Raw genomic sequence first — 15608 nt, forward strand, 5'->3', positions numbered from 1 at the left:
GAAAGATGTTTTTGAAGACTTTTGTGTGGATCGTGGCATTGTATGGAAGTGAAACATGGACGATAACTAGCTCAGAAAGAAAGAGAATAGAAGTTTTTGAAATGTGGTGTTACGGAAGAATGCTGAAGGTGAGATGGATAGATCGAATCACAAATGAAGAGATAATGAATCGAGTTGGCGAGAGGAGATCGATTTGGCTAAATTTGACGAGAAGAGATAGAATGATAGGACAAATCTTAAGACACCCAGGACTTGTTCAGTTGGTTTTTGAAGGAAGTGTAGGTGGTAAGAACGGTAGGGGTAGACCAAGGTATGAATATGACAAGCAGATTAGAGCGGATGTAGGATGCAGTAGTTACGTAGAAATGTTAGCACAGTTAGTGCTGCATCAAACCAGTCTATGGACTGACGACTCAAACGACATTGGCATTGCACCCCCTCTCAAAAAAAAAAAAAAAAAATAATAATAATAATAATAATAATAATAATTACACAGGGATTTCGTTCATTAGCATTATTATCATCATCACCGGTAAGCTAAGAGGTTAGAGAACACCATTTTTACCCAAATATGACTTACATCTTTTTTCCTTACTTGACTCGTCGAAAGTTCAACAACGCAAATTAACAGGAAGATTTCATACCACAAATTTAAAGACTTCATTTTTATTCCTCTACAGTAACACCGTTCCACTGCACTTTGTTTACGTGTACTACATTCAGTTGAGAGTCACCTCACCATATTGCGCACATGCACATGACAACCTTGCGCACGAAAATAAAACAGACATTGATCGACAGAATATCGACTGTTATACGAGTCGAATTTTGATTGGTGAATCAGAAGATCAAGCGCACTACTATTGGCTACGTGACTACCATACCTAAGCATCGATATTTTCACCATCCAGACGCTTCCGGTTCCGACGACGAGCTTTTTGACAACGAAGTTTAAAAATCACATGCATAAACCGACAAACCGTTAGTTGATATCTGGCATTCAATCGTACGAAGGATAGAAATCTTAAAGGACTTCAGCAAGAAATGTCGTTTCCTCGAGCAAAAATGCAACGATTTAATGATGGAAATAGTAAGTTGTTTTCGCTTCTGTAGATAGGATAGAAAACATTTCACTTTACAATGGAAATGCCTTTTAGCCCGTCTTAATCATTTTCAGATGATAACGCTTTTATTTTGTATTTAAGGTCTGATTAAGGACCTCTCATATCCATGTGTTTTAAACGTACTACTTTGGCGCGATGTCCTGGGGAACGTGTAGCGGAATTCGGTTTGTTGCTCCATGCATACCAGCATGGCTTCTATAATGTACATTTTATTATATTCCTACACGCTCTTGAAACAATCGTCGAAATTTGTGAAAGGTTCTTGTAATGTCTATTTTCATTTTAGACTTTAGATGATGCAGTTCTGGAGCATCAAGCTCGACTGAATTCGCTAACCAACATGATGGACTTATAGGGATGAATTAATATTCCATGGTCATGCACCTGGAAGACTAACTTGAATACCGGTATTACTACTAAAGTACTCTGATGCTTTCCTCTGTAGAACCCCTTGATCTATGATCCCTCTTGAGTTTTATTGACAAAACTCTGACGCTGGGTGCCAGTTAACTGCCATGATAAATGCTGAGTATGTGTCATAAAAACTATAGATGAATTTGTGTGGAATGTCCAGTACAGTGCTAGTCTGCAAGGTAAAGAGTTGTTGGAGGGTCCTAAACCATGGCCTCCTTCAGGGTAATGTCCTTGCACCAATCCTTTCACTGCATACACAAACTATCATCTTGTATGTCAGGAGAGACGGCACTTTTTGTACGTTGATGAATTTAGAGCACAGTACAAATCATTCGAGGACATAGAATGCCAGATGGAGTAGCTCGGGCAAGCAGTTAGATTTTGTTTATGTGCGTGTCCATTCAAACTTGTATGTCAAACTGGATCGCTTCCAGTGAATGGCAGTGGCAATAACAGTCATTCATTCTTATGTCCCTGAATGCTTAAGCCAGTTCTTCTGTTATCTTGCTGTAGATCTACTTGGTCTATGTAGTCATCGAATGAAGTACAGTAGATTTTGACACTTCGCCAGTCCGACACACCGAGGCCCAGTCATGTCATTTGCGTTGTCTTTAAAAGAAGAAAAAATATGCCACCTAACAAAGTAACAATTTTATTTTCCAAGATAGGCCTATTGATGTAGAAGAGGGGATTTAAAAGAAATTAATCATGGTTGTAAATTGCTGTTAATTGAGTGAAATACCTTTCCCTTTTAATGTCTTTTATAAATATTTCTAGCAGTTCACAATTTTAAAATAAATTATAAACTTTTTAAAATAAACTTTTTCCATTAAACACCCAGTAATCAAACGTCTAGTGTCAACTGGGGCAAATATGGGACACCATAGCTCCTTACGAGTAGCTTATCTGTAAGCTTAATTAGCGGCAATATATTATGAGTTCATTGAATGGCAGACAAGGACTAAATGACCAAAAGTGACCGTGGTGTGAGAAGCAAAAGTAATGAAAAACTAACACTTATTTTCAGCATTAAAAAATTTGCTTTCTGGTTAGAAATATATCTAATTTTAGAAAAAACTGTTGTAGATACAAGTAATTTCTTTTAATCCTAATTTAAAGAGCATTGCAGAAATTGCCTCTAAAGCCATGAAGTTGTAGGATCAACATTAAACAAGAAATTCTTTTCATATTCGCACCAATTATGGGACATTCATAGAGTAAAGTCAGGTTATGTTTTGATGGAATTTGAAGCAGCAAGAAAGCAGAAAATCATTGAATGCAGGTATGCATGTGTTTGAATATTCAGGCCAGATGTTGTGACATTAATTAGTCATGTGAATATTAAGAAACTGCCACAACCTAAATTTGTGTGTATTGGGGATCGTATCAGTTATTAATTTAGAGGCCATGGATGCAATGGAGACAAATAGGTCATTGGATTATTTTGATATCTTTGACTATCATAGTAGCCTAATCTTTTACTGGGCGAATTGGCCATGCCGTTAGGGGCGCGCGGCTGTGAGATTGCATCCGGGAGATAGTGGGTTTGAATCCCACTGTTGGCCGCCCTGAAGATGGTTTTCCCATTTTCACACAGGCAAATGCTGGGGCTGTACCTTAAGGCCACAGCCGCTTCCTTTAGATTCCTAGACCTTTCCTATCCCATCATCGCATAAGACCTATCTGTGTCAAGGCGACGTTAAGCCACTAGCAAAAAAAAATTTGTTCAACTTGCATTTTATTAGGTGCCCTATGGAATTTCACATCGATGATGTGCAGTGAGTGCAAATTTTTATTTGAAGTATTTGATCTCAATGTTGGCTTATATTTTAATTGAGCAATATGTATGGACAGTTATTATTTTAGTAGTAAATAAGTGATTATTGTTGCCTCAAGTATTGGGTAATTTTTAACGGTAAAAATCTGTTAAATTAACGAAAATAGTGCAATATTATGCTAAAAGAGTCGTTTTAAAAAATAGGTTACATAATATGAACAGAAAAGGTCTGATGGAGAAGCTAGAAGCTAAAGAAAGAAAAATCCTGAGAAAGATTCTTGGACCAATCAAAGAAAATGGTGAGTACAGGAGACGACACAACAGCGATCTGTACCAGCATATGGAGAGGATAACGGACACGATTCGGAAAAGGATTAATTTTTATGGTGGCCATATAGCACGCATGAGCACACAGACAGACCAATAGGATCTTTTCCTACTTTCTTAACAAGAAAACCAAGGGACCCTGGTTTATCGAAGTTGAAAAAGACCTTCAAGAAATAGGAACCACACTCGAAGACATCCAGAAACGTGCTCCTCTCCAGAAAAAGCTCCAGGGATACAAGAGGTTCCAAGAAAGGCCAAAGTTGAAAACAGGCAAGAAGTGGACTGATGAAAGAAGGCTCACAGAACGAGAATGCGTGAGTACTGGGGAAGAATTAAAGCTCAAGGATGCAAACGGTTGAAATAACGTGGTCCACAGCAGGCCGAAACGAAGAAAAAAAAACTGTCCCTCTTTTGCCCCATGCCTGTCCCAACATTGCCCCAAACTAAGGGGTAATGGTGGGACACAGTTTTTGTGGAATTGCTAAACAGTTCTAAGATTTTAATACAAGTCTTCCTGTAAATGAACTGTGGGTATCAAATTACAATAATTTAACATCATGCCAAATTTGCACTTTGATATTTAGAGCCCTAGAATTGGAAAGTTTTCATTTCCATCCCTTAATTATCCTACCTGACCTTATCTTCCAGTAAGCCTCGTCCTATGTGTGTCGGACTAGAGACTACTGTAGATCAAACTAAAGTTGCAAGTTCATCCACTTGTAATATCTGGTTCTGTTCCATCTTATTTTTGGAAAGTTCATAGGAGTTCTTACAAAACATTGACATATTATCTTCTCGATTTCTATCATCTAAGTACATGCTCATAAAATCTATGAATTTTAATTGCTCCAGTTTTGTAAGGCTTTGAGAGATATTTTGTAGCGTCCACATTCTGGAAAGTCAGGGAAAAAATTTTGGCCAGTGAAAGTCATGGAAATAGACAAAAAATCTGGAAAATCAGGGAAATCTTCCCCAAGGATGGATTTGAGGGGATATTTTTAGGCTCTAGTCTTTTGTAACCCAGGCTATTGTAGCATTTCTTTTTTAAGTATTTTTTCAAAAAAGTACAGAACAATTCTACAATTTTTGTTGTGGCCTTGTGTTATTTCTTTCAACTATTTTTGTTATTTTTTATTTCAGTTCTAGGATGCTTCCTTGAAACTCATGTCAATGGCTAACAAGCAGTGTACATTTAATAAACTTCGGCTAGAAAGTAAAGTGTTTGCCAAACTGAGTGGTTGGTTGAACATATTAATAAATGATGCAGTGTAAAGTGTGTTGTAAATCATTCAAACTTAGTAATATGGGTAAACAAGCAATCACGTCTCATGCTAAAGGACCTGTTTATACTGTGTAAATTATATGAAAGCTGTCTTCCCAGCCAACAATGTCTTTCTTTTTAAAGAATACCTGTACTATGGTTACGTGAACGATGTTGAACCACGAAATATCACTGTAATATTTGTCACAAACGAAAGGTAATCATTGATTTACTCAAATAGTCTCAAATCCTAGGTTGATTAAGAAATACCGTCGTTACTAGCAAGAAATATGTATACGTATTTGCTGGCTGTAAATAGGAGTCCATGGTGTTGCATTCCGCTGCTTGTGCCATCTTTTCTTTCGTTCGTGACGTCCAGGGCTGGCACCGATGAATGGGAGTGCTATGTCTGCGATTTTTGTTATCTTTGGCCATATTACTTGGATTCTGCTGCTCGCGCTATCTTTTTTTTTTCCTTTTTTTTTTCTTCTTGAGGTCCAGAGCTGGCACCAACGAGATCTCTTTCTAGCGAATTGGAGTGCAGGTATTTTGTTGAAAAATAGCATGATCACTGGACCAATATATATATATATTTTTAAAGGAAAATAGCATGATCCCTGGACCAATAAATTGTTTAATGAATCAGTTAATGCACATGAAGTGACAGCCCATCAAATTAAATCGAATGAGAAAAATCAATAAAAAGGACGCCAAAGAACTTAGGTGAGCAAAGATATCACAGACGACAGTGTTGGACGGTCGCACTAACATCTCGCTGCTGACTATAGCCACGCTGCTCGCCATGGAGCTTTTACCCTGCAGCAGCTCTCAGTTGTAGTCTAAAATTAAAAACAGAGGAACTGATAGTTAAGGTGGTTTATATTTTGCATAATTTGATTATAGGTATAGAGGGTATGAACACTTAGACTACGAAGACGTACTTCCAAGAGCTACCCCGTCGAGGAGAAACACAGCTCCAGCTGAAGCTTTTGAAGTGCGGAATAAATTCAGAGATTTTTTTTAACGAGTGAGTCGCAGTTCTGTTGGCGAGTGTATCTTACAATAATTTGGTGTACTGAATGTGAAATAAAAAGTGTAAAATGCTTCGCCTGGATTTTTCAGTGCATTTCTACTGCGGGAGTTGATTGAAGAATGAAGCTACAAATGCTTCATTTTGTAATTTAATAGTGTAAAATAAGGGATTATGGAGTATCTCATTTTGACTTTAGTTAGGTCTCCTAAACAAAATATGTTTACAGTTTGAAAAAATGACTGTTGAACTTTCCATGAAAACGAGGTACTTCATATAAATCAGCTGCTTGTAATGATAGAGGTCCCCTAAATGGCGAGAATAAAAGAAAAAAGTTGACGTAATCGTTCCGCATTCTTTTGCCACGTCATTCCATAGTTTGATGATGATGATGCTTGTTTAAAGTGGGCTAAGTCATCGGCCCCTGATGGTACGAGATGAGACGAAATGGATTAAAAATAATTAACCCACTGACTAGGATTAGAAAAATGATGAGGAAAATTATTATGAATTTAATATAAGTAGTGGATCTAATTCGCAATGCCTTATTTTCCTCTAAAATTAAAAAGAGTAAAACGTAATAAAAACTGAATAAGGCACTGACATATAAGTAAAATAATATATTTAATTCAAATTAAAAGTACACAAAGATAAACACGTAGTCAATAGAAAAAATTAGTTTTCTTGCTATTTGTTTTACGTCGCACCGACACAGATAGGTCTTATGGCGACAATGGGTTAGGAGAGGCCTAGGAATAGGAAGCGGCTGTAGTTTTAATTAAGGTGCAGCCCCAGCATTTTCCTGGTGTGAAAATGGGAAACCACGGAAAACCATTTTCAGGGCCGCCGACAGTAGGGTTCGAACCTACTGTCCCCAGGATGCAAGCTCACAGGTACACGCCCCTAATCGCATGGCCAACTCGCCCGGTAGAGTAAAAAATAGTTAACAATAAACCAATAAAAACACAAATAGAAACTTCACTTTTAAACATGATAAAACAAGCCACTCTCCCTCATAAAAGCGTAGAAAAAGGTCTACTGGCCGCTCGTCGTCTCGTCACTCCTTTTATCACATATGAACCTCTTCGGGATGCCGCTGGTTCCAAATCGCATTGCGTTCGAAGACAGGTTCGGATAGCAAGTGATCACTGAATGTGTGTATAGAGTTTGAAGAGAGGGAGAGCGGGTGACCTTAAAATAACCAATCACAATCCAAATTACAGGACAGCCGGCGATGAGCCAGGCTCTAAAATCAAACATTTTTGAGACCATGGATGTGGCGAGGATAGCAGCCATGAGCGCAGCTATGAGCCGGGCTCCAAGGTAAAAGCACAGACTGAGATCCATTGGTTTGTTTCATCATCGCCTAACATCGAGCAGCGTGACTTGGCGATGTGCCAGCAGCCAGGCTGCAGCATAAACGTACCCTTAGATGGGTTTATACATGGACTCTCCTTTGCCTTTAGGCAATATTTTGCGAGTCTCAGTGGATGGGCTGAATGTTAAGCTCAATTTTATTAAGAAACTTGAAAATCATTTGCAAGTGCTAAATCCCGAGGTTAAATCTCTTGTAGATATAGGCATACAGTGAATCGAGTCATGAAAACTGGGATATCCAACCTTTTTAATTTTTTCAGGTTTCTGCACAATCTTTTCAAAGATAGCCCTGCTTGACTTGCTAAATATACAGACATAACAAGCACCGCATTTCCTTAAAAGTTCACTGCAATAAGATGGTTGGGAAATGGAAGCTGTGAAGAATCCACTACTTCAGCCAAAAGAAAGTGCTTTTTAGAAGTATTTTGCGAGATGTTGAACCTTTCCTCAGAAGATTTCAAAGTCAGAAACCTGTGGTGCCTATGACTGATTTGTCTTCAAATTTGAAAACTGTTTGGAATATAGACCTAGACTAATTGGAATTCATTATATTCGCCCACATTAGAAACAGGTTAATTGCTTTTGATCTCAAAAGTGCTTTAAATCCACATGAAATGGTATTAGATTGCTGTGGTGAAATATTTTCATTTGAATTACTCTATAAATAAGGTAGTTGTACTTTGTCCTTAGAAATAAGATAAAGGTATACGTTAGGCCTACATGTTATCTTTAACCCTTCAAGTGATATGAGTCACTATAACGGCTCATGTATGCCTTTGTGAAATAATAGTCGTTATCAGCGACTCATTTTTTTAGAGCCGTATTGCTGGGCAACCATTTAATGAATATTGTCGAATTTTGCACTAATCGATAATTCAGTTCATTGGCTATTTCGTGTTGATAACAGTGACAAAAACCTTTATCATCTGTCCTGTTGCAGAACCAGTAAAAAATATTGGAAAATATTTTTCAATCTTCTCGACATTGCTGTATTTGATGCATTTGTTTTGTATTCTAAGAATACAGATGAGTCTATAGACCGAGATGAGTTTGTGGACTGCATTGTATTAGCTTTAGTAGATGGAGTTCAGCCTGAATATCCAAGACTCAGCCAACAAGACAAACATTGTCTTCAACATTTACCTGGGTGAAAAGAAAGATTATGCATAGTTTGTTCAGAAGATCCTGCTATAAGAAGAAAGCGAAGCAACTTCTGGTGCCCTAAGTGTAATTCTGACATTAATCATACATGCTACCATAAGTTGAAACATTTCTACAGGCCCATAGTAAAGGGGAAGAAAAAGAACAACTCTTGCAAGTGACTTGAAGCAAAGAATTATGCCCGAAGAGATGTACATAGTTTGTTTTTTGTTCATAACTTTGTTCTTTAGTTTTACGGTAAATATGTACTCTGACTTTTGTTGCTAACAAAAGGGTGAACATTTTATACATTTACCTTCTGTTCCGTTCTTTTATAGTTTTGAAGCTACGTACAGTGAAAGTTGAAACATTCTTTTTTTCTTAAGTGAAAAATTGTAATTCACCCCCATTCCATTTTAATGGAATCAAGCTATGTACTGTATATTATTACATAATCAAATTCTCTAGTTTATATTGAACAAAAAGGTATGTAATATAATATATTTTACTGTCATTTTGTATTTTTTATGAATTTAAAAAAAAACTTGTACTAAGACGGTACAGTTGCTTATCACTCAAGAGGAACAATGTATTTCATGCAGTTCATGTAAAAATGATGTGTGTTCGGAAGAGGTTTTTACATATCACTTGAAGGGTTAAACAACTTGGAATATATATATACAAACATATAAAGTGCCCATCAATGTAATTGTTTTTCCATAAATATTTGAAAAAAAAAAAAAAAAAAGGAAGTGGAGAGACAATTATTAGGCCAGCTATGGGAATGGTGGAGGCTGAGTTGAACGCAGTTTGTCAATATAAATCTGTCCTTAGAGGTAATAGGAGAAGATTCACTTTCCAGCACTTAAAAGAACATTTTGTAATCCATTGTTTTGGTAACAGAGAATAAAAGATTGTTTTTCAAATATTTAAAATGAGAAGTGCAACATTATGTTGCTAAACAAAGTAGATGTGCATGCTTCTCTGAACTTTCATATTAAATAGAAATTAATGTTATGTTTTTAAGTCCATATATAATTCCATATTTCAATAAAAACAACTAAATATATTTCAATAATTATTAGTACATATAAATCCGTTCCCTGGTAATCAAATATGGTACACTGTAGAGAATACATGCCACTTTGTGAGATATTGCAAGACATTGATTGCCAGCGCACCTAGCGGGATGGCCTTGAAACTGAGTGTAATAGTAATACCATTCAGCTGATGTAATGTGAAATTTTGTTCTTGGATTTGCATTAAGATTACGAGGGCGTTTTTTTTTTTTTTCTTCCCAAGTTCCGTTTGTTCCTAAAAGTAAATTGCGTACTGGCAGGAAGCGGGTCTGCGCGTTGTACGATTGCACTGCTCCCTCGCTACAACTGCCGCCAGTGCTGGCTCCAATCCAGTGTTGCCAATTTAGCTTTTTTCAAGCTACATCTAGCGTATTTAAACCAACGTTTAGGGGCAAAAAGTCGATATTCCCGCTGTAGCCTTTTCCCTGCTAAATCTAGCTTATTTCATCCAACGTGCCTCATGTGACTTCGTGGTGGTATTCCCCCAGTTATGAAGGAAGGTTTCCTATCTCTCTCTCTCCTTGTGTTTGTTTCTTGCATTATGTCATTGATGTGATAGCAACAGCGGAACTAGCTATCATTGCTTGGACATGGTACGTGAATTACCCCCAGCCCAGCAGGAGCATGGGATGTGCCTTTCCCTGCTAATCCTTATCGCCCGATGACCTCACAAAACTTAAATATATCTGACCAATATCTACTGCTTCGTAAGATTTCCTTTACCTATGTAATGACACACGACTAGATAACCCCTCCCTAATTCTCACAGGTGTGAAAATGCAACTCCATATATGGGTACGTTGTAGAATAGGCCGAAAATGCATGACCATATTTGGTCATGTTCTGAGAGTGCGGGGTGACGTGGCCTGGCTAATTCTAGTGATAGTAGATAACGGCTTTGTTACTCCCTTTGGCTCTTCACTTGCGGTTTGAAACTCTATATAGCTCCACGTGCGGGTTGAATTTGTGCTAGTGAGTGTTCATTTAGCTGAGCAGTATTATTAATGTTGTTATTATTATTATTATTATTATTATTAAGTTATTATCGTCATCAGTCTACCTATATTTGTGTGAAATGCCTCCAAAATATCAGCAGCATTTTCGGAAAGAGTGGCTTACAGATCCTGCTTTTCGAGAATGGCTTTGAGGTTCCGGGTGACAGAAACAAAGCCAGGTGTAAATTCTGCAAGGGTGTTTTTAATGCAAAACAGTGATTTTGCTCAACATGCTAAAACGAAAAAACGTATCACAGCATGTAGTGCATTTAGCTCATCAAGAAAAGTAGATCAGTTTGTTGCGCCAAGTAGAGATTATGAAAATTTAGGGAATGCTGAAGCGTCTCTCTCACTTTTTGTAGCATGCCATTCGTCGATACTGAGTATTGATGACCTTGGGAAACTGCAAATCAAAATTTAATGACAGTCCAACTGCAGCAAACCTCCAGCTGCATAGGACAAAGTGCAGTGCTTTATTAAATTTTGTTTTGGGTCCTCACTTCGAGAAGCTTTTGCGAGAAGATATAGGCAGTGGGCCTTCTAGTATAATTATTGATGAGTCTAACGACATCAGTGTTACTAATCTTGGGGATAGCAATTCGGTATTTTGGTGTTAAGACTGGAGTAACTTAGTTACCATCTATTATTCACCCTGTGAAAATATCCTTCCTTCTCTGTACCTGCTGCAATAAGTAACCACACACTACTTGAGATCCTTCCCATGCTCTGGCCCCATAATCTTTTCTGGTACAGTATGCATATTTGTTTTATTTAGTTTCCATCACAGAAATGTACTCATTTATAAACATATTCTTTTTAACTGTCCAATATTAAGAATTCTGTTGATTGGCAAAATGCAGTTAATGAATTGAAAATTAGAGGTTCACTAAACTTTAATGGTATAACTTAAATGGTACTTATTTACATATACTTAGTCAGACTAATGATAAACCTTTCATGCAATCGTCGGGTCTGTACTCTCTAGCTCAGTGTACACAATTAAAAGTGCATGGTTTGCAGTTATTTGCTAATTGAACAGAACAAAGAACAATTTAATTCCCTATCCGGTAAGCAGTGCTACAAAAGTTTAGCTTATTTTTTAACTTTTTCTAGTTATGATTTAGCTTTTTCTAACTTATATTGGATGATGGTCTAGCTTATAAAACGAGAATTGTGTTGGCAACACTGTTCCAATCCCTTGGTCGTCGCTGAGCTGCTGGCGAGTAACGATGGCCGCAACGGTCGATACTCCCGCTAATTGTGAGTTGCAAAATGTGATTCGTTTCCTTCAAGCTGAAGGATGCAGTGCTGCTGAAATTCATTGCAGGATGAGTGAAGTGTACAGTGAACGCTGTACGAGTGAGTGTGCTGTGAGAAAATGGTGTAGGAAATTTGCCGAAGGTCGAACAGACGTCCATGACGAAGCTGGTCAAGCACGCAAGTCGGTCTTTATTGCATGTGATCTGGGAGACACAGAGTTTTACGATTAGTGAACTTTCCACAAAATTTCCAGACATTTCACGGTCTTCCCTGTACAAAATAGTGACCACTGAGCTGTAGGTGGGCCGGCGTAAGGTTGCAGATGACAGCTGTGCACAATGTTGGTCACACTCCAGTGGCGCACGAAGTGATGTTGCCGCTGCAATAACATCTGATTGCACGACACGTGAGTTCTTAAAAACATGGGAGAAATTCTTTTAATATCATCACGATGGTTCACAATACAAATGAAATGAGCCGACAAAAATCAAACTTTGAGCACATCGATTAAGTTTACAATAAAATATTTAAACACACAAAATGATAAGAGATACTACGGAAGTTCTTATCGCGATGTTAGAAAATATGGAAGAAATCGGCCGACAAGAATCTCTCTTTAAATACACCAATATATGTTAGAATAATATACACCCGTGCTAACATAAAAGGTTACAAGTAAAATCTATAACATTTACAAAAATTCAGAAACCTATTTTCATACCTCATTCATACAGGTAGAGGCTTGATACCCTCCAGATCACCGCTATCATTACCGTCACCTTCGTTGTTATTGTCATCGTCGTCTAGTCACAGTCGCTGTTGATGCCATGTATTGCCATTGTCGAGTTAATGTTGCGACATGGCTAACTTTTTTCCTCCACAAAGCTGCATCCATTCAAGCAATACTCTCCCAGAACAGTCCTTCCACTTCAGTAATTGTGAAGAACTTGTTATTAGTGCGTATATAATGCTTTACTTCACCCCATACCCTACCGGTACAAACTCAATGAGGTTGAAGTGACAGTGGTACGGCGGCAACCTAATAACCTTGTATCCTTGTTCCCTCGCTACCTCATTGATTTAGTCATACGCATGTGTGCTGGGATATTTCTTTACTGCAGCCGTTCCACTAACAGTTCATTACGGGCGCTTGAAGTAGGGGTCTTGTACATTATTATGGAGTGGTAGGGTGCATTGTCCATAACAATGACAGAAGGAACTTTGAGCTGTAATAATCGTACACATGTCTTCGAATTGCATCGGCCTGGAAAGAATTAATTCCTGTTACAGGAGATAGCGTAATTAGTTTCTTTCCTGGAGTGCTGTGAAACAAGTCCCTACTATCAGCCCCGTTTCTGCTACTGCTATGTTCCCCAGACCCTTTTTCCTTCTGTTCTTGGAGGCGAACACCTGTCTGAATAACAGTACGCTTTGAAAGCCCTAATGTTTGACATATGCGTTCCACAACTTGATCTGCAGGAACAGAGAGACGGCTATACAAGCGTACGAATTTCCACTCCCTCTCATAAAACTCAAGAGTTCTCTGCACTAATTCTAATGCCTGACTTAAGGAGCACTCCACGGAGCAAAGGAATATCACTTCGCGTTTCATAACTATGTTAGATCAAAAATTAGATGGATGGCTTTTCCGGCGTTTGCTCTATTAACCAGCGTTTCGTCTTAGGTCTGACACTAGACTCTTCAGAGTGGGATGTGTCAGACCCTACCCACTGACGCTGGGGTGTATGCAGGTGAACTTATCAGAAGCTTATTTATGAAGCACAGTCTGATAACTGCATACGGGAGATAAAACTCCACAATGGAATTAATGCCCGCCTAGCAATTCCAAATGGAAATTCTAAGTTCCCATGGAGGGAATTAGATATTTTTCACCAATAGAGCAAACGCCGGAAAAGCCATCCATCTAATTTTTGATCTAATTTTTTATATGCTCTATTGGTGGAAAAGAATCTAATTCCCTCCATGGGAACTTAGAATTTCCATTCATAACTATGTTGTCGTTTCAGTGACATCGCACTGAATTCGTTAAAATAAAATTTCACAATTATCTCGCAAAGAAAACAAAATTTTCACAAACGCGCAAATCACACCTGACCACGTGCTAGCGACGACAGACGAAACAGCAGTACTTCAACACGGTAGTCAAGCTAGATATAGATGGCACTACTATACTGCCCACATTGCCAACTACAATCGGCTGAAAATAGTTCGTATTTATTTTGTGGCTCGCTTAAACCTTAGAATGTTTTTTTAAATTCTCATATTTGTCTAAGCAAATAAGATTATAAGCACTATACGGAATGAAATACGAATTATTAACATGAATAAAAATGCGTAACTGTCTGACATAAAAAGTAGTAGATTGGTGATTCTGATTGACGGGTGACGTTCATTTCATTTTTGTAGTGGTGTCAACATGAATTACATCTGTCAGGTGCAACCTTGTGCTGGCCCACCTATAGAATACCGAAAACTGGGTGCCTGTTGGGTCCCAAAAAGGACAATGCACAACAATGCCAATGTGACAAAAAGAACTTCTCCAAAAGTTCAAGTGGGAAGTCTTTGACCACCCACCTTACAGTCCTGACTTAGCACCCATTGACTATCACCTCTTTTGAGAAATGAAGTCGTGGTTAGGTGGACGACGCTTCGCTACCAACAAAGAGCTTCAAGACGCTGTAAGGACCTACCTGAGCTCACTGGCGGCAGACTTATTTGCAGAGGGCATAGGAAAGCTGGTCTCTCGTTATGACAAATGCCTCCACCTTCATGGTGACTATGTGGAAAAATAAGAATGTACAAATCTTTTGGTGATAAAATAGTCTTGTTATCTCAATACATCTATCATTTATGACTTATCATAACTTGAAAAAGAAACGGCCTTTGTATTTTTTTGAAAATTCAATTCGTCCGGTGACTAAAGTTTTTGTGTTTTCAATCATACAAGCATTGAACCCTGTTTGATAGTTCTGTTTTCAGCTGCAATACCTCTGAAGTTGTTCAGCTATCAGAATCATTCTTTCGCTTTCCTCCAAACAGAACCTGGGGTCTTTCTTAACAATAGTTAATTTATTATCTGTGAAAAATGGTTTGTCTTCATAATGTATTCAGTTTTATCCATGATTACTGTAAAGTAGTATTGCCTTTATATGCCTTGGTGAACTGTTAAGTTGTCTTTGATTTTTGTTTTAGGTTGTTAAATTGTTTGTTAGCTACTGAGTTGTTATTATTGTTGTCCTGTTGTATGTGAATATTAAGAAATTTGTGTTAATAGGCTATATTATTTGGTGAAGAAAATTAAAACAAAATACATAAAACAAAAATTCTTCTGCATTCCCCACATCTGTGGGTTCGCAAGTGTGAGCTGTGTCGCACATATGGATTTGGCCCTATTTTACGGCCGGACAAAAATTTGAAACGTTAACATTTGATAATCACTCCACCTCTGTACAATCGATTGCTTGCGTGGGTCGAAGCAAGACCAACTACAATACCTCCGAAGGGAAGTCCACGGTTGTCGATAACTCATTTTTTGATACATTTGGTACATTTAACTTTGCAAACCCTTCACATGTGTACGATATGCTTACATTCCTGGTATCCATTCTGTGGCTGGTATTACACTCAAGAACCTGCTTGCGCGTCAATGTCCTTGCCCGACTTCACGCTGTCTGATGTGGCATGCAAAACAGTGCATTCTGTTCTTATTGATATCTCAAAAACTGTCTGTTTATGAAAATACTTCATATTTGAACTTGTACACAGTTGAACTTTTAGACCAGCTGTATGAATTTGTGCCGTTC

The 15608-nt window shown here is 38.0% G+C and overlaps 1 protein-coding gene and 1 long non-coding RNA gene across 4 annotated transcripts in view; one reads left to right on the forward strand and one right to left on the reverse strand.

The window, feature by feature from the left end:
• The window catches only part of LOC137496956 (uncharacterized), a 65242-nt gene extending 64470 nt beyond the window's left edge, over positions 1 to 772 (reverse strand). The window contains exon 1 of the long non-coding RNA XR_011017546.1: positions 581 to 772. This is a non-coding gene — a long non-coding RNA (uncharacterized lncRNA). The remainder of the gene's footprint in view (positions 1 to 580) is intronic.
• A 213-nt stretch (positions 773 to 985) lies between these two features.
• LOC137496954 (hyaluronan-mediated motility receptor-like) overlaps positions 986 to 15608 on the forward strand; it is an 83641-nt gene continuing 69018 nt past the window's right edge. For 2 of the 3 annotated variants that reach the window (XR_011017544.1, XM_068225141.1), the window contains exon 1: positions 986 to 1090. Coding sequence is in view for 1 of the 3 variants with exons in the window: in XM_068225142.1 (XP_068081243.1) it covers positions 1045 to 1090 (46 nt within the window). In the remaining 2 variants the exon portion in view is untranslated. The remainder of the gene's footprint in view (positions 1091 to 15608) is intronic. The other variant, XM_068225142.1, reaches the window with a different exon arrangement.

The sequence above is a fragment of the Anabrus simplex genome, chromosome 1, assembly GCF_040414725.1.
Source record: "Anabrus simplex isolate iqAnaSimp1 chromosome 1, ASM4041472v1, whole genome shotgun sequence".
Classification (NCBI taxonomy): Eukaryota; Metazoa; Arthropoda; class Insecta; order Orthoptera; family Tettigoniidae; genus Anabrus; species Anabrus simplex.